This window comes from Typha angustifolia, chromosome 15 (assembly GCF_048772165.1).
Source record: "Typha angustifolia cultivar Huaian chromosome 15, ASM4877216v1, whole genome shotgun sequence".
Lineage (NCBI taxonomy): Eukaryota > Viridiplantae > Streptophyta > Magnoliopsida > Poales > Typhaceae > Typha > Typha angustifolia.
The window spans coordinates 16,125,318-16,150,562 of NC_133253.1; the positions used below are offsets into that span (position 1 = coordinate 16,125,318).

At 40.1% G+C, this 25,245-nt stretch overlaps 3 protein-coding genes across 5 annotated transcripts; 1 reads left to right on the forward strand and 2 right to left on the reverse strand.

Annotated features, from left to right (window-relative positions):
* Positions 1-5,315: 5,315 nt before the first annotated feature.
* Positions 5,316-8,074, forward strand: LOC140779835 (probable mitochondrial adenine nucleotide transporter BTL3). The gene is made up of 4 exons (XM_073125122.1): positions 5,316-5,975; positions 6,339-6,639; positions 7,079-7,504; positions 7,796-8,074. Exons 1-4 carry the CDS (start codon positions 5,557-5,559, stop codon positions 7,862-7,864), a joined length of 1,215 nt encoding a protein of 404 aa, XP_072981223.1. The 5' UTR covers positions 5,316-5,556; the 3' UTR covers positions 7,865-8,074.
* A 5,401-nt stretch (positions 8,075-13,475) lies between these two features.
* Positions 13,476-16,121, reverse strand: LOC140778481 (protein indeterminate-domain 7-like). The gene is made up of 3 exons (XM_073123217.1): positions 15,522-16,121; positions 15,041-15,437; positions 13,476-14,734 (listed from the first exon to the last, which is right to left on the reverse strand). The coding sequence occupies exons 1-3, from the start codon at positions 15,637-15,639 to the stop codon at positions 13,906-13,908; spliced, it is 1,344 nt and encodes a 447-aa protein (XP_072979318.1). The 5' UTR covers positions 15,640-16,121; the 3' UTR covers positions 13,476-13,905.
* Positions 16,122-18,264: 2,143 nt separating this feature from the next.
* LOC140777671 (probable phospholipid-transporting ATPase 4) lies at positions 18,265-24,084 on the reverse strand. 3 transcript variants are annotated; one of them, XM_073121947.1, is made up of 12 exons: positions 23,881-24,084; positions 23,632-23,685; positions 21,561-23,538; positions 21,357-21,467; positions 20,900-21,176; positions 20,733-20,821; positions 20,529-20,610; positions 20,231-20,440; positions 20,024-20,149; positions 19,769-19,867; positions 19,444-19,635; positions 18,265-19,271 (listed from the first exon to the last, which is right to left on the reverse strand). In XM_073121947.1, exons 3-12 carry the CDS (start codon positions 23,369-23,371, stop codon positions 18,609-18,611), a joined length of 3,660 nt encoding a protein of 1,219 aa, XP_072978048.1. In that variant the 5' UTR covers positions 23,372-23,538; positions 23,632-23,685; positions 23,881-24,084; the 3' UTR covers positions 18,265-18,608. The 3 variants fall into 3 exon arrangements, with proteins under 3 accessions (XP_072978048.1, XP_072978049.1, XP_072978047.1); XM_073121948.1 differs by having other exon boundaries at positions 23,632-23,739; XM_073121946.1 differs by lacking the exon at positions 23,632-23,685.
* Positions 24,085-25,245: the final 1,161 nt, after the last annotated feature.

Sequence of the window (25,245 nt, forward strand, 5' to 3'; positions counted from 1 at the left end):
CGCATGATACTCTCCAGGATAGAATCATGGATCCATGTTGACCCCATCCAATAATACGGGATGCTCGTAAGCGTTGTTTGAGCCAACGTGATGCGGCCTGCCAGCGACAGCGAGTTCCGCTTCCATCCGGTAAGTCTGCTCCTCACCCTGTCCACCACTTCCTGCTGCCCTGCCACCGTGATCCGCTGCCCTGAGATCTTAACACCGAGGTATGTGAAAGGCATCTTACCCTGTTTGAGCTTCAGCTTACCTCCAATTTCCTCCCTAACATCATCTTGGATCCAAGGTGGCAGATAGAGTTCTGACTTCTCTATATTCACCTTCTGGTTCGTCAACCCGGAGTATTGCTCTAAGGCGTCCCTCAACTCCTCTGCGTTTGCTGTTGTCGCGCGCGCCACCAGCAGCAGGTCATCAGCATAGAGGAGGTGCGAAAATTCCCCTCGATCAGTTCTGAAACCTTCCAGTGAACCTGTCTCCACCTTTGTATTGAGAATTGAGGATAGAACCTGCGAACAGATGATAAACAGGTATGGTGATAATGGGTCACCTTGCCGCAGCCCTTGCTGGGGAATGATCCACTCCGTCGGAGAGCCATTGATTAATATGCCAAATCTAGGCGACCTGATGCAGGCGCAGATCCAGCTTATCCACCTTGACGGGAAGTTCATCACCTTGAGCGTCCGAGCCACCGCCTCCCACGATAGCCGGTCATATGCCTTCTCCATATCCATCTTCGCCATCATCAGTGGAGTCTCCGTTCGGTCGTTCATCAAGGAATGAGCTAATTCTTGGGCAGCTAGCGTGTTATCCTGAATGGATCTTCCGGCCACGAATGCCGACTGCTCCGGACCGATGAGACGGCACAGCAGCGGTTTCAACCTCGCCACTAGGATTTTGGCGATGACTTTATACGCCGTGTTGCACAGTGATATTGGCCGGTAGTCCTTGACCGACGTCGGCGCCTCCTTCTTCGGGATAAGGGTGATAAATGTCTCCCCCCACTTATTTGGCAACTTGCCTTTCTCAAAGAAGGCCAGTATAGCTTTACACAGATGGACACCGATGGACTCCCAGTAGGTCGTATATACCTCAGCTTGCAAACCGTCTGGCCCTGGAGCTTTCCCCTTCGGCAAGCTCCATACTGCTTGTCGTATCTCCTCCACAGTTACCGGCGCAATCAACTGCATTCCATCTCTATCCGTTATCGCTGGTAATTCCGGTAACTGGTTCCACCGATCTTGCTCCATACCACCCTGTTCTTGTTGACCCCATAGCTCCTTGTAATGCCTTAGGAAGCACTTTCTAATCTCCTCTTTGTCTGTCACCCAAACTTCGTCCTTCCTCATCACCCCTGAGATACAGTTTCGACGGTTCCTAATGGTAGCTGCCAGGTGGAAGAACTTGGTATTCAGATCCCCCTCCTTAACCCATTGAACACGGGATCTCTGCATCCACTTGATGTTCACCTGCCTGCTCAGAGCACATTTTTTGTTGTACAGACTGCGAAGGAGAGGAACCTCTTCGCTAGTCAATCCCTCACTGACATCCTTCCTCTCCAACACCTCTATAGCATCCTGGGCCTCCCGAAACTTTTGCTCCACTGATCCAACGCAACGTCTACTCCACGTCTGAAGCTCTCTGTGTAGCAGCTTGATTTTATGGGTGAATGCATGCAGTGGGTTCCCGTGGCTGCCTGCGCTCCACGTTCGCCTCATTATGTTCTTGCACTCCTCATACTCCATCCACAACTTCTCGAACCGGAAAGGTCGCCTTCCTAGGCGCTTCTCGTCCTCTCTTGCTCCAACCAATAGTAACGATGCATGGTCAGAACCAGCCCGGTCTAGGTGGATCACCTTGCAATGGCAGTTTGCACTGAGCCACCTAGCATTAGCAAGCACTCTATCCAGCCTGATCCAGATTCTATCTTCTCCGGGCCTGTTGTTGCACCAGGTATATGGAATACCCTCGTAACCTAGATCACAGAGCCCGACCTGGTCCACAAATTGACGGAAAGCTCTGGCCTTCGCCCCAAGGTTTGCCATCCCACTGCTCTTCTTTTCATTCTTGGCAAGGTATGCATTGAAGTCCCCGGCTACCACCCAAGGAAGTTCCTTCGGAGTGATGGCCGATAGTTCCTCCCATAACTCCCGCTGGTCCTCCAGCTCGCAACTAGCATACACAATGGTCATCATCTGAGTAGGGCCACCTAGCGGGGTGATGACCATATGTGCCGCATATCTGGAAGCCGCAACAACGTCCACCCACCCCAGGTTGAGACGCCACAGGATCACAATCCCACCGGATGCACCAATCGCCGAGATACAAAAATGGCACCACTGCCTCCCCAGCTCTCTCGCCACCCTATGACCCTTATCCCAGTCCACATGTGTTTCCAATAAACCTATCATGTCCAGGTTATGTTCCCTGTGAAGGTCCCGACACCTATCGAGCACCTCTTTCTTCAAGGCCCCTCGACAGTTCCATATAATACATTTAAACATTGGCATGAATGAGAGATGAAGGAAGAGGGTTGCTAATCCCTCCTGCCTCTCTTTAGAGACGGCCCATCCTTTCCCGGATCCTTATCCTCCTCCATCGCATCCGGACCAATTCCCAGCTGAGATGTGACCGGTACCAGCGCTAGATTATCTGGCCGTCTATCTAGCAGCCGCCCTCCCTGGTTCTCCATTACCTCCAGTTGGATATTACTCTTGAGGACTGCAACTGCAGTAGTATGTTCTTTCGGAGTTTCTAACTTTTTATTGGTCTGCGGACCAATCCTGATAGCAGCAACTCCTTCAGCCACCACTTCCTTCGGGTAAGCACTAGCAAGAGAGAAAACCCTAGGTTTAGGTCCCTTGTTAGTTTTCACGTAAGCCTTGTTGCCTCCATCCCCGCACTGCACCAGAAACCCTCCTACCGAGGTAATTTTTGGCCAGAAGGATGTCTCTTTTTGGCTACACTCCACTTTGCCAGTTGTCCCATCCCCTCTGGTGTCCAGGTTGTCATGTCGCCCGCTTCCAATCACTCTGTTCGCGTCTACACCCTCAGCATTTAATGCATAGCCAGGATTGGCCACCTCCGAGCCTTCCTTTCTAATTGCCTTGTAGCACTCTTGGTGTAAGTGTACCTTCTCGGCCCTCCATGCATCACTCCCCCTCTTCGACGTCTCACCCTTCTCCCACCTTCCTTGTTGTGGCTGCTCCCCATGAACCACCTTTTTCCCTTTCTCAGCTCTCCTAGGTATCGCACCGCTGGCCTCCTTCGTATCCTGAGTACCTACCCTCTGCATGGCTGATACACCATCTGTGGAGATCTTCACGCTTCCCGAGTTCTGGCGAATCGCCCCGCCTCGACCGGACGACTCCTCCCTCTGACTCGCTGGAGCTGGTGCTCTGTTGCTCCCTCCACTCGGACGAGCGGCCATCCCTCCCTGGCCCCTTTGCCCGTCCCCTCTACCTTTCCAGTACTCCTGTGTAGGCTTCCTGGTGACCTTCATCCATGGCCCAAACACGCCGTTATCCGTACTCTCTTCCTTCTCCTTGCCTTCTTCCGTGCTTCGGTTAGCCACAGCACTGTGTTGATCCTCCTTTAGCGCCTCATCTTTAGTTCTTGACTCTGAGGCATGGGCATTACAGGTAGCTTTGTCATGACCCATTCGCCCACATTTAAAACAAATTAAGGGCACACCTTCATACACCACCCTTTGCTCGAGGTTTTGTTCTCTAGGTCCCAGTCACACCACCTGTTTCAAAGGTTGTCCTAAGTCCACTTCCACACAGATCCTCGCAAACCTACTCCTGGAATGATCGAGAGTGGTTTCATCCACCCGCAGCGGCTTGCCGAAATATGCAGCAACCGGGATCAGTGATTCGAGTTCCCAATATTCCTGCGGAAGGTTGTGGAGCTGAATCCAAACCGGGGCCGTAGTAAACACTTCCGGCGATGGTCGGAAGTTATTCCTCCATTTGATGAGGTTGAGTACCATACCCCCCAGCGTCCACGGCCCATTGGTGAGCACATACATCATGTCTTCCTCCTTATCAAACCGGAATACATAGAATCCCTCAGCCATATCCGACACCGCAAATCCATCTATCCCGTTCCACAACTTGGCTAGCATAGCCTTCAGCCTGGGTAGTGGAACATAAGCCCCCATGAACCGTCCAAACAATGACAGCTTCCATCTCTCCCTGCACTTCGCCAATACCGCCGGATCTATTATGACACAGTCATCAGTTTGCTCCTTGAGTTTTGCCAAAATCTCCTCCGGAATCCGCCCTGTAGTACCTCCAAACTTCTCTCGACCCGCTGCTACCTCCGCCCACGACCTTCCTTTTGCAGGTTGGTTGACTCCATCCTTGCCCGGGTTGATCCTTATCTCCGGTTCTGCCGCCTTCGAGGAAGAGGCCCGTCGGAGTTGGACATCTTCCCCTCCCTCCTGCTCCGGAGTTGGACATTTCTTGTTGGTGGTGTTTATATTGAAAAGGAAAGGATTAATTGCCAGATTGACAAGCCAACTAAGACTTGCCACCTACTTATCCAAGTCCCGGTTGTACAGAATTCCTACAGCCCACGTTTTAATGCTTACATCTAGGGTGCCCATAAAGGGTGAGGAGTATGGTAGATGAGAGTGTAATAAGTTTTAGTGAGGTCTGGATCATGTAGGTAGATAGAGAATGTAATCCGGCAGCTGATCGAGGCAAAACCTTTGTAGTATTCTTAATATGGATGCCCCGTTGACTTCTAGCTAAATGTGAAAACTCTTTTCTTCTTAAAAATAAAATAAAAGAAAACTTGTATAATTTTTTAAAAACAGTCACTACCGTTTATATTATTTTAAAATAATAACTAAACATCATAATAACACTATTCAAGAATACAAACATTATTGCCGGTTTACTCGTGATATCTATTCTATCTATCTATCTATTTTATATCAAATTAAAAAATATTTATCATAATTTTATAAAAATAAAATATACTTTTTTAACTTTTAATTTATTTTATATCACATCAAAGATGATTGTTACACATTTATTTTAGAATACTAGTAATTCTATGAATAATTATTCCTAGAATAACTTTCTCATTTTGATAATAATAAATATGAATTACTATTTCTATTGCAAATATATTCCAGATGTGAATAAGGACTAAGGGGAAATTGGTACTCCTTGAACTAATTGATTTCATGTCTCGTTGTTTTTTTAATTTATATATATAAAAAAAAAGGCCACGAGCTGGCTGTTCTTCTTTCCATCTTCGAATTTCTTATCCTTCTCCCATATCGGAATTGTGAGGCCATGAACACCCCTTGCCGATCGCCTAAAGACCACCACACAAACTTAGCTCTCCTCCAACCATAACCACAATGCATACATGCTCTCCTTTTGTCATTGCTTTCTCTTGGGATGCTCCTATGGTCACCATTAAAGCTTCCACTAGCTTTTGTCTCATTCAATTACTCTTATATCAGCTTCACAGCATCTCAAAGCCAATTTCGGATGCTCCAATCTTTCACTTTCCTTCTCTCTTCTTGGCTTCGGTTCATCTATGGAGGATAACATGAACTTTCTCCAATCTACAAGAACTCTCCAGAAATATTTTCCTGACCTTAGGAATGGAAAGGATGCTCCCCTTCTGATAGAACCGCCTCAAGGTCTATTCAGCATATCTTTATCAGCTTCTGGCTTGATTTTGAACATTCTTCGGCACAACCAACATGAAGGAAATAGTTGTGGTCAAGGAATCAGCTTTAGTACAACATTCCAGACGAGTTCAAGATTCGCCCAAATTCCAAAACTGAGGAGCATTCAATCTTCTTTAACAAATGATGGCGACAACGAAGAGGATGAAGGAAAAGTTCTGAGTCAGGGATTGGTTTATCAGGAAGGAGTAGGAAAGAGGAGGAACACTTGGAGTGACATGCCTAAGTTCCTCCTTGCAGGTGCAGTGTCTACCATTATCTCCAGGTCTAACTTCTATCTGAAGTTCTGAACTAGTCTTTGTACATGGGCTGCAGGATTTCCTGCATTTGGTAATTTGGCAGCTTATAATTGCTGCAAAATCATGTGTAGTTAAATTCTTTTTTACTGTTACTGGTTGTGATAGGCTGCCAAATACCTTACTGTATTGGAGAGGATTTGTTCCCTTGTAGTAAATAGTGACTAAAATTGGTTTGTTGCTATCTGTGAGATTTAGTAAAGGGATTCAGAGGTCCATACACCTCATATAGACATAGATAGGCAATCAGAAGTTGTTCAAAGTTCAAATATAGAAAGAGTGATACTAAGAAAAGTAATGCCTAACAATTTTAATTCATGAACGTGGTGCAGGACATGCATTGCTCCATTGGAAAGAATAAAGCTGGAATGCATAGTGTATGGATCGACACGAACATGGATGAAAATAGTTCAACTCATCTGGGCTTCGGAAGGGCTTAAAGGCTTCTGGAAAGGCAATTTGGTGAACCTATTCCGAATGATTCCATTCAAATCAATCAATTTCATATGCTACGACATGTATTTGGATCGTCTCCACAGCATCCCAGGGAAGGAGGTTACAAATCATGATCGACTCATTGGTGGTGGCCTTTCGGGCATCTTGGCCACCGTGCTCTGCCTACCTCTTGACACAGTAAGCATTTGTTGCCACAGTTTTGATTTCCTCACCATCTTGGCTAAGGATAACTAGCACAATTCCAGTTTGGATAGGGATGAACAAGAAATTGATAATGTAGAAGACAAGAGTTATTATACAGTGATAGCTCTTAGAATAAACCTGGACTCTACCACAGGATTGATAGAGCTATCAAAGACAACAGAAAGGATGCCTTTCCATAGTCTGCAAAGTCTAATCCTAAGAGAACTAGGAGAAGAATCATACAGTAAGAAGAATACTGACTCCTATCTTTGTTAGACATGGACCTATTACTATGTTAGATTATAGTTTGTTAATGAACCAGGATTCATGATCCTAGTAGTAACTTCATCCTACTACAAAGATTGGACTAATTGAATGTTTTACCATCAACTTTTCATATGCATTAATGTTAAGATCCATTAGGCATTGGCAGATCAGAACACGGTTGGTTGCACCGGGTGGCGAAGCTCTCGGAGGTGTGGCAGGGTGCTTCCGCCACATGGTGCAGAAGGAGGGTTTGCTTTCGCTCTACAAGGGCCTTACACCAGCACTTATAAGCATGGGTCCAGCCAGTGCTGTCTTCTATGCTGTGTATGACATACTCAAGACCTCCTACCTCTCCCACAAGAGTAGCAGCAGTGGTGTACGTGAGGCAGAGCTAGGCCCAGCAAGGACCTTGCTCTATGGTGCATTTGCTGGTGCCTGTGCTGAGACAGTAACATACCCTCTGGAGGTCATCAGGAGGCAGCTCCAACTTGAACAGTCAACCAATGTGGGACTGATCTCAGCTTTCATTAAGGTCTTGGAAACAGATGGAGTTGGTTCACTCTTTGCAGGCTTGGCTCCTAGCACACTTCAGGTTCTAGTCCTACCACTCCTCTTAATTGATGAATTATATAGCTGCAGTTCAAGGCTATTAACAAATAAGTCTTTTAGGTAGCTGAAGTTAAGTGACATCAACTTGCTACATAAAAATTTTCAACTCTTCCTTTTGTCTCCACAGCTAATATTTTGCCAAACATCATTAGGAGTAGTGTTGGCTGATGCTATGTATCTTATACTTACCCTCAACTAGTTGACTATTGTTGGGAAAATTTTCATGTCAGATCTTTGTCATCACCATGACAAAATCTTCAATTTGGCCTTGCAGGTTTTGCCATCAGCGGCGCTGAGTTACTTCTTTTATGAAATGATGAAGTCTATTCTGAAGATCAAATAACTTCAACTACTTGTTGCTTTGGTGCAGAACGTCTTTCTCTGACTGATTAGAAAAGATTCATTCTGATGCAAAGATTCTTTTTGTTGATAACTTTGCATGTTTAAATGCATTTTGAAGCATGAATAAGTACTACCGCCAACCGCCAACCGAACGGACACGAACATGCTTAGAAGCACTAGTTTCAGTCAGGTTTCAATTTTGTTCGGACTACTGTTACCTTTCTATTGTAGCTATTAGAAGCCATTCAATGTGAGAAGTGTTACTATTTGAAGTATTTTCTCTCAGTTTCAAGAAAGGTGTGCTGTAAAATGTTGGTCAGCATTATGCCCTGTGTTCTTCTCTTAGTGATGTTATACTCTACATACATGGATTAGGGGTAAGATTGTGTACATCTTTCTCTTTCACACTATGTACTCATAGTAGCGTTTTAAAAAATTTTCATAGTTCAAAGAATCAAAGTACCCCAAAAAATATATATGAAAGAGTATATAAAAATGAACAACAGTTCAGAGTTCCAAGTATTATTATCCATATTATTATTATTATTATATGTCTTTAACTGCTCTGATTCTTTTATATATAATAATTCTTTTTTAGAGAGTGCTATTGAAATGATTGGATTAACACAATCAACTAGATATGCAAACCACTCAGTTGTAATCAAGAGGGCCATAGCCTCTCTAAATTTGGCCCCCCTATATCACTTATTAGCTCCCCAAATAAAATAAAAATACTTCCATATACTCTTTTATTCCAAATAAGTACATTTTATTACTAGAAACTAAACTATGTAATAGGAAATTCAAATTCGATTAATCGAGAAACTTTAGTTTTAATTAAAATTATAACCGATAATATTTTCAATAAGTGTTTATGTATCATTAAAAATATTGCCTCCTAGGATCCGCACCTGAATTTAATTGGATAAGTTCTCCAACATAAACATAAAAATAGCCGACCACCAATCTCGGTTTAGGAGTTAATTGCTTACCAGCATAGTATTATCTACATGATTTGGATCTCAAATAAGAAGAGAGCAGTGTAGGGCACGGGTGGGTGTTCGTCTTCATATCTTGTCATAAATCTCTCAGAGAACTCATAACGCTTATTGTGCATCACTGGCTCACTGCTCCCTTCAGGGAATCACACAAAGGCTACCCAGCTGAACTAAATTTTACCCTCCATGTTGATGTTAAACTTAAATTTGTTTCATTTATATTCAAAACTAAAACTGTTATTTTTTTTCACCATATTTGATCAATTTTGAGGTCAAATTTGAAAATACTTATTAGATAAAGTTGTATATAATTAGATAATGAAAAAATAAATCCCTAGACACACGTATGTATCTAATCTCTAGGCAATGATATTTCTCGTTCGCTTAAGTAAAAGTCAGAAGAAATATTAAAAACGAAAGTAGAGATGAACGCCAAGATTTTAACGTGGAAAACCCAAACGGGAAAAAACCACGGATCCAAACTCGGATCAAAACCAATCACTATGACAGTAGCAGTTACAAGACTGACTCACAAAACAACCCGTCGATCCAAACGACTTTGTTCCTCTCAGTCTTGATCGCTAGAACCCACGATTCACTGTTTCTTGTGATTGAATTCCAATCTCAGTAGCCCTCGAGATTGATCTTTCGTCTAGATAGCCCTTAAGACGAAAGATTAAGATTTGTAGATGCGAAGGACCTTGTTTGTTGAAGAACCGATGTAAAAAAAGTCTCCTTGAATAATCTTCTTCAACCACCCTAGGTTAGGGCAACACTATCCTTATATATGATCTCCAAGATAGAGCCAAATCCAAGTCATATTCGTACTCATGAAAATCCAATAAATTGCAAACTTCATATGTGCGTTCGAACGCGGCCCGAGTGCGTTCAAACGACCTAACTTAATCTCAGGTGCGTTCGAACGGGCCCAAGTGCGTTCGAACGCGACAACTTGAATTCTTCAGGTTGCGTTCGAACGCGTTTGTGAACGCTGCTCTCGGTCTGTGTGAACGCAGTACCCGCGTTCGAATGCGTTTGTGAACGCGGCTCTCTGTCTGTGTGAACGCAATGCCCGCGTTCGAACGTGTTTGTGAACGCGGCTCTCTGTCTGTGTGAACGCAGTGCCCGCGTTCGAACGCGCTTGTGAACGCGGCTCTCTGTCTGTGTGAACGCAGTGCCCGCGTTCGAACGCGTTTGTGAACGCGGCTCTCTGTCTGTGTGAACGCAGTACCCGCGTTCGAACGCGTTTGTGAACGCGGTGAGAACGCGAGGCTTTTCTCCAATAATCTTGCAATTCTTCACACCGGAGATATTCTAGACTTGTGTAAAGCTCAAATACATGAAAGAATACACTTAGAATATTTTGTACAAAATTGCCAATAAATAAAAAACCTAACAGATAAGTTTTTCAACGTATTAAAAATAAAAACATGACGAATATATTTAACACACACATATATATATATATATATATATAATTTTATTATTATTTAAAATTTGACCAGTATTATTTTAAATGTGTTTTAAAAACTTATCAAATTATTTACAACTTTATCTCTAATAAGTATCGTCAAATTCGACATGTGGATTAGTTATATATGATAGAAAAATAACAATTTTAATTTAAATATAATCACAAAGAAGTAAAGTAGTACAAACGAAACTTCAAAGGAATAAAACGAATTAAGACATAACCATGGGGGTAAAAATTAATTTTTTTCCTAGATAATAACATGCACATTCTATTTCTATTATATTATCTATGACTTCCAGAAAAACTAGGTCTAATATTACATTAGATTATTAGTCGACTCAAAACTTAAGTCGTTATATAAAAGTGGCTAAATAATATACAAACCACCAATGAACCCTCTCATAGTATTATCCAAAGATAAAAAGAAAAGGGGTAATTGAGGTAATCGAAAAGCTGAATTGGGGTCTATATATTCTCTCCCTAGCTAGCTTCCATGGATCATAAATAGCGTTATATATACATCCGAAGATGTATACTTTGTGTCACGAGAGAGCATGCACGTGAACGAAAGAGAGAAGATGGCATGCATGTGAATTACACAACCAAGTGTTTCAGCAATGAGGTACATATCCTTGAGGGAGAGAGAGAGGAGAGAGAGAGAGAGAGAGAGAGAGAGAGGGGTAGGCAAAGTATAAATATATAAATAATAAATAGGTTGGGAATCTTAAGGCTTCGTTCTCATCCTCACGAAGCTGACAAGAAGATTGGCGAAGTTTGTCATCTGTAGGCCCTCCATATTTGCTTGCTTGCATGTCACGAGAGAAGCTTTATTTAGATCTCTCTACAATTGTCTAGCCATTGAAAGAGACCATGTCGGTTCTAGCTACCTTCTAAGGCTATGCCTTTTAAAATTTAAAAATAATAATAATAATAATAATAACTACTCTAAAACTTAAAAAACCTGGTTGAGAATGACTGTGTTAAACAATCACTTAAGTTTATATTAGCATAGTAATACATATTTCTTGCTCCCCTTATTTTTTTTTAATCTAATATTTTAATATTTAATCTCCATTTTTTTCGCTCCTTTTATTTTCTCTCTTCTCTTTAGTTAGTTTAAATTTATATCACATCAACTATAATTATTATATATTATATTAGTATATAACTAAATATTAGAATAGCTTTTACCGGTAATAAGCTCTCTTATGCTAGTATAAAATATATATATATATATATATTAGTATTAGCCTTATTCTAAGTGACTCAAGCTATATATATATATATATTCTAATTAAAATAAACAAAATTTGTTAGACATTTGGCTTATAATTATTCTTATATATATGTTAAATATATTTTACCTGTTGTATTTTATATGAAAATTATTTATCTCCTAAACTTTGATTTTGTATCACGAAATCACACTTAACTTTCTTTTTGAATATATGTTTATTCCGGGAAAGCAAAAAAGTGCATAGAGGCATAGTGATACTTCATTAACGGAGTTTATGAGTTATAAGTGGCTTTTACAACTTAATTATATTATATTTTTTAAAATTTATAATAATGAGTTCTATTATAGTAAAATATATATCGACTATATAAAAATATATGTACTTAATTTTTAAATTTTCAAGTTACTATTAAAAATTAATCATAATTAAATTGCAAAAGCCCAGCTTGCATATAATTGTGTTTGTCATGCAACATGGCTTCCATAACAAAAATTAAAATAAATTAAACTTGCAAATTGCAACTTGATCACGTTTAGAATGTCGAGATGCATGTCTCAATCATGGGGAATAATATGTCAAATGCTCAAATTAATGACTTTGCACGTGTACCATTTTAATCCAGAGTAAGTATGCAATATATACAAAAAAATATATATTAAATTAGTGTTCCCATTATGTTATTAAATAGTTTACGATTCTTTCTTCCTTAATTCATATTGTTGACAAGAAAATGCATTATATAGGTACCCAATGTTTTATGCCTTTGTATTATAACTAAGTACCTCAGGTTGTTATTGGCCTACTTCATAAATTTAACCTACATATGGAGAATGGACATAGAACTCATTAGCAACTAAGTAAATAATAATAATAATAATAATAAGTATTCTTGCCTTTTGATGCTAACAGCCACATTTATAGACAGAATTTTCCCTCAAATGTCAAACGGCTAGTCTTGTCCTCCACCTCAAAGTTCTCACTTTCTCTCTTTTGATGCTAAGACACGCTCTTAACGTGATTAATTATAAACCACGTAATACTTATAAAAGAAAGATTTAAGTCTAACCCATGCATGCATTAGAGAGGCAACTGCTCACATTAGTCCCATGACACGCTCTTGACGTAGTTCGACCTAGAAAGTTATCTCCTCTCTCCTCTTCTCTCTCTCTCTCTCTCTCTCTCTCTCTCTCTCTCTCTCTCTCTCTCTCTCTCTCTCTCTCTCTCTCTCTCTCTCTCTCTCTCTCTCTCTCTCTCACAGAGCCATGCAGTAGTATCCAGTGTTCAGCATGATACCATTATTCCACTAGCTTAAGCTAACAGAGTAAGTTTGTCGAGAAGATGGTGAACTAACAACCTAACCATGCTATCGGAATAGAAAAGTTTCTGAGTTTGGAAGCCATCTTACGTTTATTAAATTGTTCAAACACGCAGCATTATCGATTAAGCTTTGACTGAGAAGTTGGCGAGTTAACGCAGTAGTATCGGATCGAGATTAAGTTGATACCACGTACTTATTTTTTACTGGTTGAAGAGAAATTAAGGCTAAGACAAGGAACCGACGACTAGGGTTACATATAGCAGCTAGCTAGCTTGCATGGTAAAAGATCTCTGGTGGAACATCACATCACATCAATCAAGCTGCTAAAGTGTTTTTGAAAAAATAAACTCTATAACCAACCAAATCTTATACTATATGTATGTGTCCTTTAATCTGTATGGTTTAAAACTGTACGTAACCCTTTTAACTTTCTTTAATTTTCTTAAAGGGCATTGGGGAAGCATAGTGGCAATATAAATAGGGAAATACTAATTTGTACCTTAAAAGAATTTTAAAATACAAGAAAATAGTGCAATAAACGTATTACCACTTCAAAGGATGGTAGCATTAATTGTTCTCGTAAATTTCCTTGCAAATGTTCTCATAAGTAAACAAAGAAGAAATTAAGGATCTGCGAAGCAGTAGCCCTCAAGCCTACATGAAATTTCTGAAGCATAAAAGATAAAAGAGAAATGATCTTAACTATCGCAGAGAGGAAGAAGTAATTCTACTCTCTTGCTCCACTTTATTTCAGCTTAAATATCAGCTAGCTTCCATTATCTCAATTTGATTACAAATGAGATTTGCCTTCATAACTTGATCAATCCATTATCAAATACTATTACAAAGATAAGAAACAATCTCGAACTTATAAGAACCTACAAGAAAAATGTAGATGTGGAACCAAATTTTCCTGCCTTCAGGCCAAAGAGTGAAGGACCAGTATTTATCATTAATCCATATGAAATTATATTAGAAAAGTAGAAGTCATTCATACCAGTTAACTTTAGTTAGCTAACCATGCCATGGCTTCTTATTTTGTTGGGGTTGCTCATAGGAGGAAGAACTCATGGAAGGATCCAAACCAGCCATGTTAAGAATATCCCTGTGTGAGAAGGCTCTCAGACCTAAGAAGTCTCTAGTGGGCTCATCATTCTTACCACCAAAATTGCTCTCCATACTACTGTTGCCTTCCCTCTTTGATCTCATCATCCCTCTGAATGCATCTAGAGAAGACCCATCAAAGCCAGAAGCTGAGGGGAGAGGATTCATCATCATGTCTTGATGAAGAAGAGATGGCGACCCGTGTCCAAAACCACCACTACTACCCATCTCTTGGTGTGGGGAGAAGCCAAGGCCAAACTCAGTAGTATTGTGAGTTGCACCCATCTGAGCTGCCTTCTGGAGCAAAGCAGTAGCTGACATGTGAGGAGAGGGTATGGAAGCTTGGCGTTGTGTGGGGAAAGAAGGGGGAAGTGGAGATGAGTTGGCATTAATGTACTCTTGTTGCAACTGGCTTAGGGATGTGGGGCCCTGGCAAGCTAGCCACGAAGGTATATCTGGTTTCATGTTGAAGTGCTGTTGTTCTCTTTTGAGCGATAGCTCTTGTAGGCCGCCATTGGAGCCTATGGTATTGGCGTTCATCTCTGTGGCTCTCATCAACAAGCTGTGAGGAAACTGGGTCTGCAAAGCGGTGTGAGAGAGAGAAGAGGGGTCATTGGCTGATGTGGGTTGAGAGAAGAGGAGTGGTGGGTTGTTAGCCAGGGGATTTGCTGAGATGGCTCTTGCATTTTCTTCTGCCAAGGCATCACAGAAGGCTCTGTGGGTGATAAAGCTATCCCTCCTGCAATCAACCAAGAGCAACAAGAAAGTGGCAAATAAGAAAGACAAAAGGTACAAACATCACAAGGGGGCAAAACTACAAATAGAAACAAAGTGGAAGGTAAAAGGAAAGAGATCTAGAAATGAGAACAATAGTTGGAGGAGAGAGAGAGAGAAGATCAAAGAAAAGGAAGACATTTAAACCTTCTCCATTCCTGTGTTATCATAGATAGATAAATATATACCTTGCTACCTAAAGACTAGTAGTAGAACAAGAATTAAACAAAGCTTTATTAGTTCCAGGTTATATTGTTTTAATCTTGTCTACCTTGAGAAGATGGTGCCACAGTCACATTTATACTCCCTAGTGCCACAAATCTTGGAGTGGGCTTTCCAATCAGATTGCACAGCATACTTCTTGGAGCACTTCTCACACTTCCACTTCTTCTCCCCATGCTTCCTGCTGAAGTGCTTCTTGATCCCAGTGAGGTCTCCAAGTGCCCTAGAAGGGTCATGGTGAACACAAGTGACCTCAGGGCAGATGTACACCTTCTTCCTCACCTCCTTGCTGCTCCTTTGCTTCAGCTTCCATGGGAGGTTGTGGCCTCTCCTGTGGAGCTGCAGGTTTTGGTCCCTTTGGAAGCCCTTGTTGCAAATCTCACAGATGAACCTGTTGGTAGCCATGAGGGTCTTGGGTGAGAGTGCTATCACCTCAGCATCTGGATCTGAGATAGATCATCAGAAAGTATGTCAAAAAAGCCGATTGAAGCTGAGAAAAAAATTTTGGTTGGAGTAGCTTGTTTGTTTACCTGGATTTCCTGGAAGGCTCCTCTTCTTCTTCACTGGATTTTGGTCTGGGTAGGAAAAGGTGGACTGCTGGTTGGAAGAACCACTTGCTTCTCCGGATGCAGATGTTAGATGAGACATATTCTCTTCTACAGACTGCTAGCTCTTAATTGAGTGGGATTCGTTCTTCTTGGTCTAATTTTGGAGTGGAGAAAACTCAAAGCTAGGGCTGATCAGTAATCAGACTAAGTAAAGGAAGGAAGTAAACAAAGACTATATATGGAGAGATGTGATTCTACTATTAGACCATGGGAGTAGTTTCTGCAGGAGAATCTCATATCTTCGTAGGAAAAGAGAAGCTAGAGAGAGATTGCCAAAGAAATCCAAGCAAGAAGAGCAGGGCAAAAAGAAAAAGAAAAGGTGAAACTTCCACAACACTGAAAGATGGGCTTACAGGATTATATCATCATAAAATTTCCTTCTAAATTCCATATAGAAGTGTCAATACTAGACGGCAAGCCAAAAAAAAAAGATCTAGAATTTGGAAATAACCAGAAAACCACCCAAAATAAAAATTGAACAAAAGTGAAAAGAAGCTAGCAAAAGGTAGGAATTTGAGAGAGAGAGAGAGAGAGAGAGAGAGAGAGAGAGAGAGAGAGAGAGAGAGAGAGAGAGAGAGAGAGAGAGAGAGAGAGAGAGAGAGAGAGAGAGAGAGAGAGAGAGAGAGAGAGAGAGAGGTATGTGGATGAGGAAAGCAAGGATGTGTGGAATTGTCCACCCATTTCATTTCCCACACCTTACAGCCTATTCTGATGTTGCACTTCTGTCTTTTCCTTTGTTTCCTACGCATATATCTAGAAATTCCTTCTCTCACTGCAGTAACCTTTATCGTTATTTGTTTTTTTTTTAATATTTCAGCTGAGATGTTTTATTATTTGTCTACATCTCACAGCACATCTTATTACTATTCGATTGGTACCATCGGGGGGAATAATATGGTGACCCATTCATGGAGAGGTTATATAGTACACATCTTTCAAGTGGTTGCATGAAATTAATAATAGTACTGCATGAAGCCATTGTTTTCGCTACTAACTTCCTTTGCTGCTTGCCTTTGGTATCTATTAACTGTACCATCTTCCGAGCTGCTAAAAGTTGTCAAAAAAGAAAAGAAAAGAAAAAGAAATTAAAAGATCAAAAGGTAGATAAAAGGAGGGTGTTTTAGGTTTGTTACTCATTGGGAAAAGATGGTAGTTACGGCAAAGGGAAGGTGATGTGTTTTTATAGGTCAATATTCTCATGCAACATCAATGTCAGATGTAATCGAAATATATCAAGAAATCGATGCAGCCACAGAAGCTTAATTAATATCTTCTCAATTTGTCGTCTTTTTGGCAAATGAATAGAACAAAGTAATGGTGATAACATGGGAAACAATGACAAGGGCAGGGAAACTATTGCTAGGCTTGACCAAATAATAAATATACTCTTACTTTATTCTTCAATCCTTTGCCTCTTTATAAGGATACTGTTATCATTCTTTATGCATTGTGCTGTTGTATTAATTTCACTACCCGATAGAGAAAATTCATTTCATACCTAACTTTCTTCCTGTTTTCTTCATGCAGCGAGGTCCACCTTTCCAGTAGGTTCCTACATTCTATGTCAAGTAGTATAACATCTAGTGGTGCTTCATTGGACAAAGCTAAGTAGGCTTCCACACAAAGCCCACTTCATTTATCAGGGCAGACTTTGAAACGTTCTCATAGTTGACTGAAAGCTAGTCTAAGGAAGTAAGTACCAAGCACAAGAGCTGGCAGATAATTCAATAACCATAGGAGTTCCAACATCTATTATCTTAGAGGAAGTTTTTCAAATTATATGAAATATAAAGATATAATTCTACTTGTAATCTTGAACTATTATTCATTTTCACATAGATTTTCTTATTTGTTTTTTTTTTTTGTTGGCATATTGACTCCCACTAACTGTGTAAAACCTCTTAATTACTCTTTTCATTAGTTATCTGTTTGACTTTTCTATTAAAATAGAGTATATTTTATCCATTGTGGTTACACTTAAATTTACTTTACTAATATATAGTTTCATTTATGTTTACCCTGGCAGTTGTATTTAAACTGAAACTGTTATTTTTGCCGGACAAAATTATGAAAAATTTGATAAATTTTCTAACGCATTTAAAATAATATTGATAAAATTTAGATAATAAATATATTAAACGAGTGTATGTTTCTATTTAAAATTCAACAATTAAGATGCATTTGATTTAATTTTCTACAACTTTTCCTCTAATAATGATCTTTAAATTCAACCTCTAATTTAGTCCAATATGATTAAAAAAAAATTAGTTTGGATATAATTATAAGAGGGTAAACATTCACAAATAAAACTATAGGGGTTAAAAATAAATTTAAGCCTAATCATAAGGAAGCAAAATATAATTTCCTTATTTTTTGCAATTATTGTGTAATCAATTTCAGATGAACGCTTTCAGAACCGTTTTACTTAAGATTAGAGAAAAGAAAAGGAGATAAGTTGTCAACACCGCTAGAGGATATCAGATAATCGAGGAGTCAACAAAGTGTTACAAAAGATTAATAAGAATATTTATATGTTTAGAGAGTCTAGTTATAATTAACTCAAATATAAAAGGCTCTGAAGGGAAACGGGAGCGGATCGTCTCCTCAATATCACCGAATTTAGCATTCAATGTCCACAGCGCTTCTACAGTATCCATACACTCTGTTTAATCTGAGCAGTATTCATACAGTCTGAATAAGCCCATGCTTATTCTGAAAATTAAATTTATAAATCTTCTTTAGATATGGAAATGTTTTGTAGCCATGAAACAGAATTACAGCTATACATACATTCTCCATTATTTATGTAGATGTTAACCCAACAAAACTATAGATATTGTACAAGGCTTGGTCTATGATTTCTATAATGGGGAGAATCATAGGCTTTCCCCCATGGAAATGAGAAAAGAATTTGAAAGTGCACACAATGAAAATTGATTGAACCTGAGCTAAAAAAAGGTCAAAAAGATATACCAAGTGAGATGAATTCGCTAGTATGGAACTTGTATGCTATGTTACTGTTGGATTGTTCAATGATGGGATTTTTCTGTGCAATTTTCCTCTCAGTTGCTTGATTTTAGCATCGACCCTGGCCGTAAAACCAATCTTAGTCTCCTGCCTGGCCTTAGTCTTCTCCCTCTTCCACATATGTTGGTCCTCAACATCCTTCTTATAGTATTTGATCTCCTGGATCACATGGTGATCAAGTGGATTGCACGCTCTCTGGTAGGAAATGTGAGCCAGGTATGGGATGTTGCAAGCAGCAGTAACTATAAGGGTCGAAGCCCAGTATATTGGAGCTGGTCCAAGGGCTTCCAAGAGAATCTGGTACGCATTCTTAGATATCAACGGTGATGACATGCCATACGCAAGTAGAAAAAGGTACCAGGTCATGATACTGCCCCACACAAAGAGATGCTGTATCCATGTGAAATGGCTCATTGTAAGGGCAATCTGCACATTGACAGCCCAGATAATACAGGTGAACATGGTAGTCCCAACAGCAGCCATGTCAGCAGTCTGGCCCCCTGCCCGGAATGCGTGATCATAAAAGATGCTGATGTTTAGGAAGTATATAACAAGGGATGAGTAGAGACCATTGCCCATCCACCCAAAAATCCTGTACCAATCAAAGAAAAGATTCCTTGGTCCTTGCTGATACAAAGCTGGGAACTGCAGAACAATCAAAATTATCAACTTGCTTGCTTGAATGTGGACGAATGTATGGAACTATGCATTGATAAAACTATAAAGCAGTGAAAACATATTTCTTTTTTACTTCAGCAAACTGCTTGGGTTTTTATCTCTAAACATTGATTGTGAAAACCAATATTTAGTAGCATACCTGTAAGCAGACTTCAGAAGAAACATCTTGTTCAAACACTCCCAGTGATATTACAGGCAATGAGGTGAGAATGACATTGAAAAGCAGCATGTACCAGTCATCATATACTGATTGACCAGAAAATCCAGTAAATGCCTCAAAGTAGAATATTGTGAGGCCAAAGGCTATGTTCTTGTAGAAAAAGTAACAGATCTGAATGCCATTCAGTTAAGAAGAGTCAGTAAACAGACCAGAAAAGAGAAAATGCATCCTACATTTAAATGGCCAATTACATAGCAATGCACAAGTTTGAACACATAAAATTGGAAGTATTCTTATTTATTACCATCTGGGCAATCCTCTTGTAGCACCAGTGCCCATGGACAAGGAGAAGCCTCTCAAGAAATCGAAATTGGGAAATGGAGAAATCACTAGCCATCACAGCCTGCACCATAGGCAAAATTTTAGGTATGCCTCTTATTTGTTAATGTCTATGTCATGAAATTCTTATTTTGTAACAGTCAGGCAAGGGATTCCAGTTAGCACAGCATAATATAAACAAATGATTTTAGAAATACAAAAGTACTACACCACAACAAACCTGCATCCCCTCTACACCGCTGATACCAACACCAATATCAGCCTCTTGAATCATGCCCACATCATTTGCACCATCACCTATTGCTAAGGTGGTTTTGCCTGTACCTTCTTTAACCAGACGAGTAACCTAAAGTCAGGAAAAAAAAAACATATTAACCTAACAATGATCTGCAGTTCAGCAGCTTGTTTTGGTGGATGATATAGCTACCAGTGCTTTCTGCTTTGGTGAGACCCGGCAGCATATGACAGAAGCACAATCAACTGCTAGGTTCAAAAAAAGATTCTTCATATCATCCTCTAAGGCATACGTCAAAGTTTTTCCATCAATAATTAAAGCAAATGCTGCATCAGGATCCTTTTCCAGCTTGACCATTTGTGAGGCATTAGTGATTTGCATCAAAAGATTCTCTTTTGCAGCCTGATCATTTCATAATAGCAAAGTCAACCATGAATAGACAGAGATCAAGGCCTGGTACAGTACTCAAACTTATATGATTAAAGGCTACCTTTTTCACATCTTGTGCTATTAAGTCAACTGTCGACAAACGGATCTGTCTCATTCCTTGCCTAAGTAAGCTGCATGCAAATCTGCCAAAGATAACATGGAGTATCACTTGCTACATGCAAAGATAAGGCAATTACATAACAAGTAGTGCAGAACCAATTCTGACTAAAATTTTCCCTGCAAACCTAATGGCTTGGGAACATACCCTATGTTGATTGCTGTTTCAATCTTATCACCTGTCAAAACCCAGATCTTAAGACCAGCTTGCGCTAATTTGTCTATGCATTGTGGAACCTGAAGAGGAAAGAAGAAATGATCTAAGGAATGAGAAGGCCATCAAGTTAATTGTAAAAACAAGAGACGAAAGCTTACCCCTTTTTGTAATTTGTCTTCAACAGCAGTTGCCCCAACAAGAATCAGCTCCTTTTCAATTAAATCGGAGACATGCTCAAGTTGGCCTTCTCGGTCACCACCAATAGTAGTCTTTGCTTTGACAAACTCAGCATTCCATGCAGCATACTCAGATTCCTGAAGAACTCTGTATGCCAACGCCAATGTCCGCAACCCTGCTTCCCCATATTCATTTAGATGCTTTGTAGTATCACTCTCAAACATCTTTCCATTTTTTGATAGTCTCTCAAATATGATGCTGTGAGATTCAAGGAAACATTATTTTTCTAGCCATTAAGGGCAAAGAGAAGAAGCTTATCGCACATACATTTTTATGGTCAAAAGAGGTGAGAATGATCATATTAGATTTAGAAAGAGGGAAATGCATCAGCAACCCAATTTATCACAAGAAACTAATTAGGCAGTTATAGAATCACACCTATCTGCTCCTTTACACAGAAGAAGAAGCTGGCCGCTTTCATCCCTCACCACGACAGACATTCTCTTCCTTTTGCTGCTAAATTCCAAGAGATTAAGAATCTTGAACTCCCTATATATGAACCATCCCACAGGTTAACATGTCACTAGTCTAAGAGAGAAAGAATAAGCAGTCAAAGATCCTATGCAGATTATGATTTATCACCTTTCTACTGGATCCTCAGAGGAAGAATATCGCTCCCGGATGAAGACACTTGATTGAGTCCTCTTACAGAACTCAAAACCAAATTCCCTCGCGGCAACTAGAAAAGCCGCTTCATCAGGTGATTCTGCTTCATAGCTAAAATCCCCAGTTTTCTCATTTAGCTCAGGAATTGCAGTATGACAAAGACCGAGTATCCTGAAGAATAGAAGAATTGTACTGGCATTGGGCTCTTTCATCCAATTTCCTTTCATGAGCCGATCATCTTCAAAACTGAAACCTTTTATCGTAGGTTTTCTTGCTTTCTCAAAAGTGGAGCTAATACCACATTCCAATTCAATTTCTGATGGCCTATGCCCACTAGTCTCCCATTGACCGGTGCTGCTTCGATCTGGATCTCCGGAAGCTTCTGAAGCCATCTGCTTTGCTGCGGCCATTTCAACTTCACTGGAAACTAAGCCATATGAAACTCCTGCAATAGAACACTTTAAGAAATCCATCTGATTGCATGTCAATGTTCCTGTTTTATCTGACAAAATTGTATCAACTTGGCCAAGCTCCTCGTTTAGGTTTGACGTACGGGCTTGAGCAGGATTCCCTGTGTCCTCGTCGTACATATGAAGATCATTGTTGATGAACATGGCTTGCAAGACCTTGACAACTTCAATAGAAACATAGAGTGAGATTGGTATCAAGTATCCATAAAGAATAAGTGCTGTGACAAGATGGAAGATGCCAGAAACTACAGGCTTTTTGGGGTCGTATAAGTTCGTAGGATCATCTTCTGGTTGCAAGTACCACCAATGTGGCATCCCATACTTAGTCTTCACACCAAAGCCGATCGAGCTGATCAGTGATATCAATACAAGAATAGAAAAAAGAAAATATATGACCCGGTCCATTTTCTTTTCGATATTGCTCCTTTTAGATGGTGATTCTGTTGCATTCTGCATAACTTTGCTATGATGACCAGTGAAAATAACCACTCCATAGACATAGGAAGTGTTCCTGAGTTTTGAATCTCTCAGAAGAATCTGATTTGGGTCAAGGGCAAAGACCTGCCTATCATACTCAAGATTTCCCACAAAAGTATAGAGATTAGGATTTGGATCTTCACAACGTATGGTGGCTGTAAAATCCTTGAAAGCCTCATCCTCATCCAAGGGCAGGGTTACCTCCAAAGACCTCTTAACCTTCAAATTTGTCTCCCCGTCCAGATTCATTGTTTCCACGTAGCAGATCCCATCATCATAGCTCGACGACAGCAACAGCAAGTCGGCAGGGAAGAATTGGTCCTTCTCAACCTTGACAACATCTCCAACCCGAATCTTCAGCCAATGCTTATAACAGAACTGGCCTGCCTCACTATGGACATTGACCTTCCGTCTATTAACCTTCATGTCCTGAATGAACCTCCGCCAATCTTCCAACGCCTCTTTTAGCATACTCATGCCGACAACAAAAACCAGAGGGGCAATCATGCTTAAGGGGGTGAAGGGTGTGACCGGGGTGAGTGATAGGATGGCAGCTAGTAGAAAGTAGATATTTGCGACCCGTCGGAACTGCTCAAATAAAGCTTTAGGGAGGAAGGTGATAATGTTGTACTTGGTAGTGGAGATATAATTTGTAGGGTAATTCAAGGGCTTCTTGCGGTGGATCTGGGATTGGTTGCAGTGAACGATGCGTGAGAAACCTGGGCCACCGAGGGATTGGGGAGCCTCTGCATCTAATTGAGCACCTGGCCGGAAGCAGTTGAAGGAGTAGAGCTTGCTCCATCGGAGCCGTTCCCTCCGCCTCCTGTCGCCTCGAGCCATTTCTCACTAGGGTTAGGGTTTTGTTCAGCTCGAAGCAAACAAAAGTGCTCCCTTCATCTACGGATCAAAGAACTAAGCTTGTAATACCAATGCATTGCCAGTTATTCTTTTTGGAGTGGTTTATCCGATCAAGAATCGATCCCAGAGCACCAAAACTAGCACAAATTCTACAAATAATGTGAAAATTCTTAGCTCAGAATCTCATAGAATTGCGATTATTGAGCTAAAGACATTGACGAAGTTTAGAAGAAAATTCACACCTTGCAGAACAAATCAGCAAGAAATTCAGAAATTCCGATCACATTGCATCAGAACTGCAGGAATTGGTCAAAGATCGAACATCAAATCCGAGTTGGCCATACTCAAACCTGGATCGATGCGATAAAATCCGAAAACAAACCAAGCGCAATAACCAAATCACGATAAAGTAGACAAAAAAAAGGAGAGGAAGATTCGAAGGAGATCCAGCTCAAAGCAGAGGAAGAGAGAGACAGAGAGAGGACACACACCTGCAAGAGTGAGGGAAAACCTCACGGCGATCAGCTCGGTCTTCCAAGGAGAGAGGGCCTGGGACGTCCGATCGGCCTCAGGAATCGTGCAAGGGGATGCTTCTCTTCGATCTTGCTGAGAGAGAGACAGAGAGAGAGACAGAGAGAGAAGATGGTATGGGTTTTGAAGCTCTCCTCTTAGTCCGAACCAATGGCAAGTATTCCAGGTCTCCTAACAATGTACCCCATTTTGTACCAGAAGAAGATTACTGGGTACTTCGTTTCCCTCAAATTACTACGCGCTTCTCAGATTTCTTTATGTCGATTTTCTTTTTCTTTTTCTTTTTTAATTCTTTTCGTTGTGTCTAGAAGGAAGTTTCAAATTTGTTCATCCAATCTTGCTGAACACCGACTGAAAAATAAAATAATTAAAATTAATTCGGACACAAAAATATACCTACAAAAAATTATAGCGGAGAGCAAAATTTTCATATGAATTAATCAAAGAAACACACGTGACTCACGTGTACATGAAAGAGCACCGGTGCTATTGTCTCTGTATCTTCTACAAATTCTGTCTAGAAAATTTTATTTTGTCTGTCGTTATTCGGAATGTTTCGGCGTGTGATCTGATGTTAGTAGATGGTGATATCTACTGCTTTGTTAGATCTTTTGGTTTTATTTTGTTTTGGTGGTGGATTGATGATGGATGTTGTATTGGTTTTTATTAAGGAGGGCTTATTGTTTGTAGTCCATTTATTGAAACTGGTTTTCTTGTTTTAATCTTGTGGTGTATCTTGGTAGAAAATTACCACTAATTAAGTTTCAATGAAGCATAAATTATAGTATAATTTTAATCTTATTAGTATATCTATCACTATCTCATAATTTAACTAAGAAAACTCTTATCATCTATTAACATAGTTAAACTTACGATATAAGAACTCCTCGTAAGGAGGCCCGAGGCTCGGCCGGTAACTTTTTATATATAATAATAAGCTCAAAGGCCAGCCAATAATAATTTAGACAGTAGAGTCGATCATCCATTTTAGTCTAGTTAATCCATCGAATAACTATCCTGATTGTGTTAGTGAAAATTGCCAAATACTTTAGAGAAAAATAAATACATACATACATACACACATATATATCTTATTCTTAAAATATTATGATATAGACTTTGAATCATTTATTCTTTCAAGAACGTCACATACGTAAATTGTGTCCAAATCTGTTTACATATTATATTATATAGATATATAAATAAAAGATGGGGGTTTCTGATTCAAGGGGGTAGGTAAGTAAATAGGAATTGTGGGAGGGGCAGATACGTAAATGAGGGAGTTCACACGTGAAGCATATACGCGGTACAGTCTTGGAACGCGC

What these genes read in the sequence shown, in the direction of transcription:
- LOC140779835 (XM_073125122.1), top strand. Translation starts at nt 5,557, where the DNA reads ATGGAGGATAACATGAACTTTCTCCAATCTACAAGAACTCTCCAGAAA. An exon ending in GTGTCTACCATTATCTCCAG is followed by an intron (nt 5,976 to 6,338) that starts GTCTAACTTCTA and finishes AACGTGGTGCAG; the next exon opens with GACATGCATTGCTCCATTGG. An exon ending in TCTGCCTACCTCTTGACACA is followed by an intron (nt 6,640 to 7,078) that starts GTAAGCATTTGT and finishes AGGCATTGGCAG; the next exon opens with ATCAGAACACGGTTGGTTGC.
- LOC140778481 (XM_073123217.1), bottom strand. Translation starts at nt 15,639, where the DNA reads ATGTCTCATCTAACATCTGCATCCGGAGAAGCAAGTGGTTCTTCCAAC. An exon ending in GAGCCTTCCAGGAAATCCAG is followed by an intron (nt 15,438 to 15,521) that starts GTAAACAAACAA and finishes GATCTATCTCAG; the next exon opens with ATCCAGATGCTGAGGTGATA. An exon ending in TGTGGCACCATCTTCTCAAG is followed by an intron (nt 14,735 to 15,040) that starts GTAGACAAGATT and finishes GGTTGATTGCAG; the next exon opens with GAGGGATAGCTTTATCACCC.
- LOC140777671 (XM_073121946.1), bottom strand. Translation starts at nt 23,371, where the DNA reads ATGGCTCGAGGCGACAGGAGGCGGAGGGAACGGCTCCGATGGAGCAAG. An exon ending in CACCAAAGCAGAAAGCACTG is followed by an intron (nt 20,150 to 20,230) that starts GTAGCTATATCA and finishes TCCTGACTTTAG; the next exon opens with GTTACTCGTCTGGTTAAAGA. An exon ending in ACAAGAGGATTGCCCAGATG is followed by an intron (nt 19,636 to 19,768) that starts GTAATAAATAAG and finishes AATGGCATTCAG; the next exon opens with ATCTGTTACTTTTTCTACAA.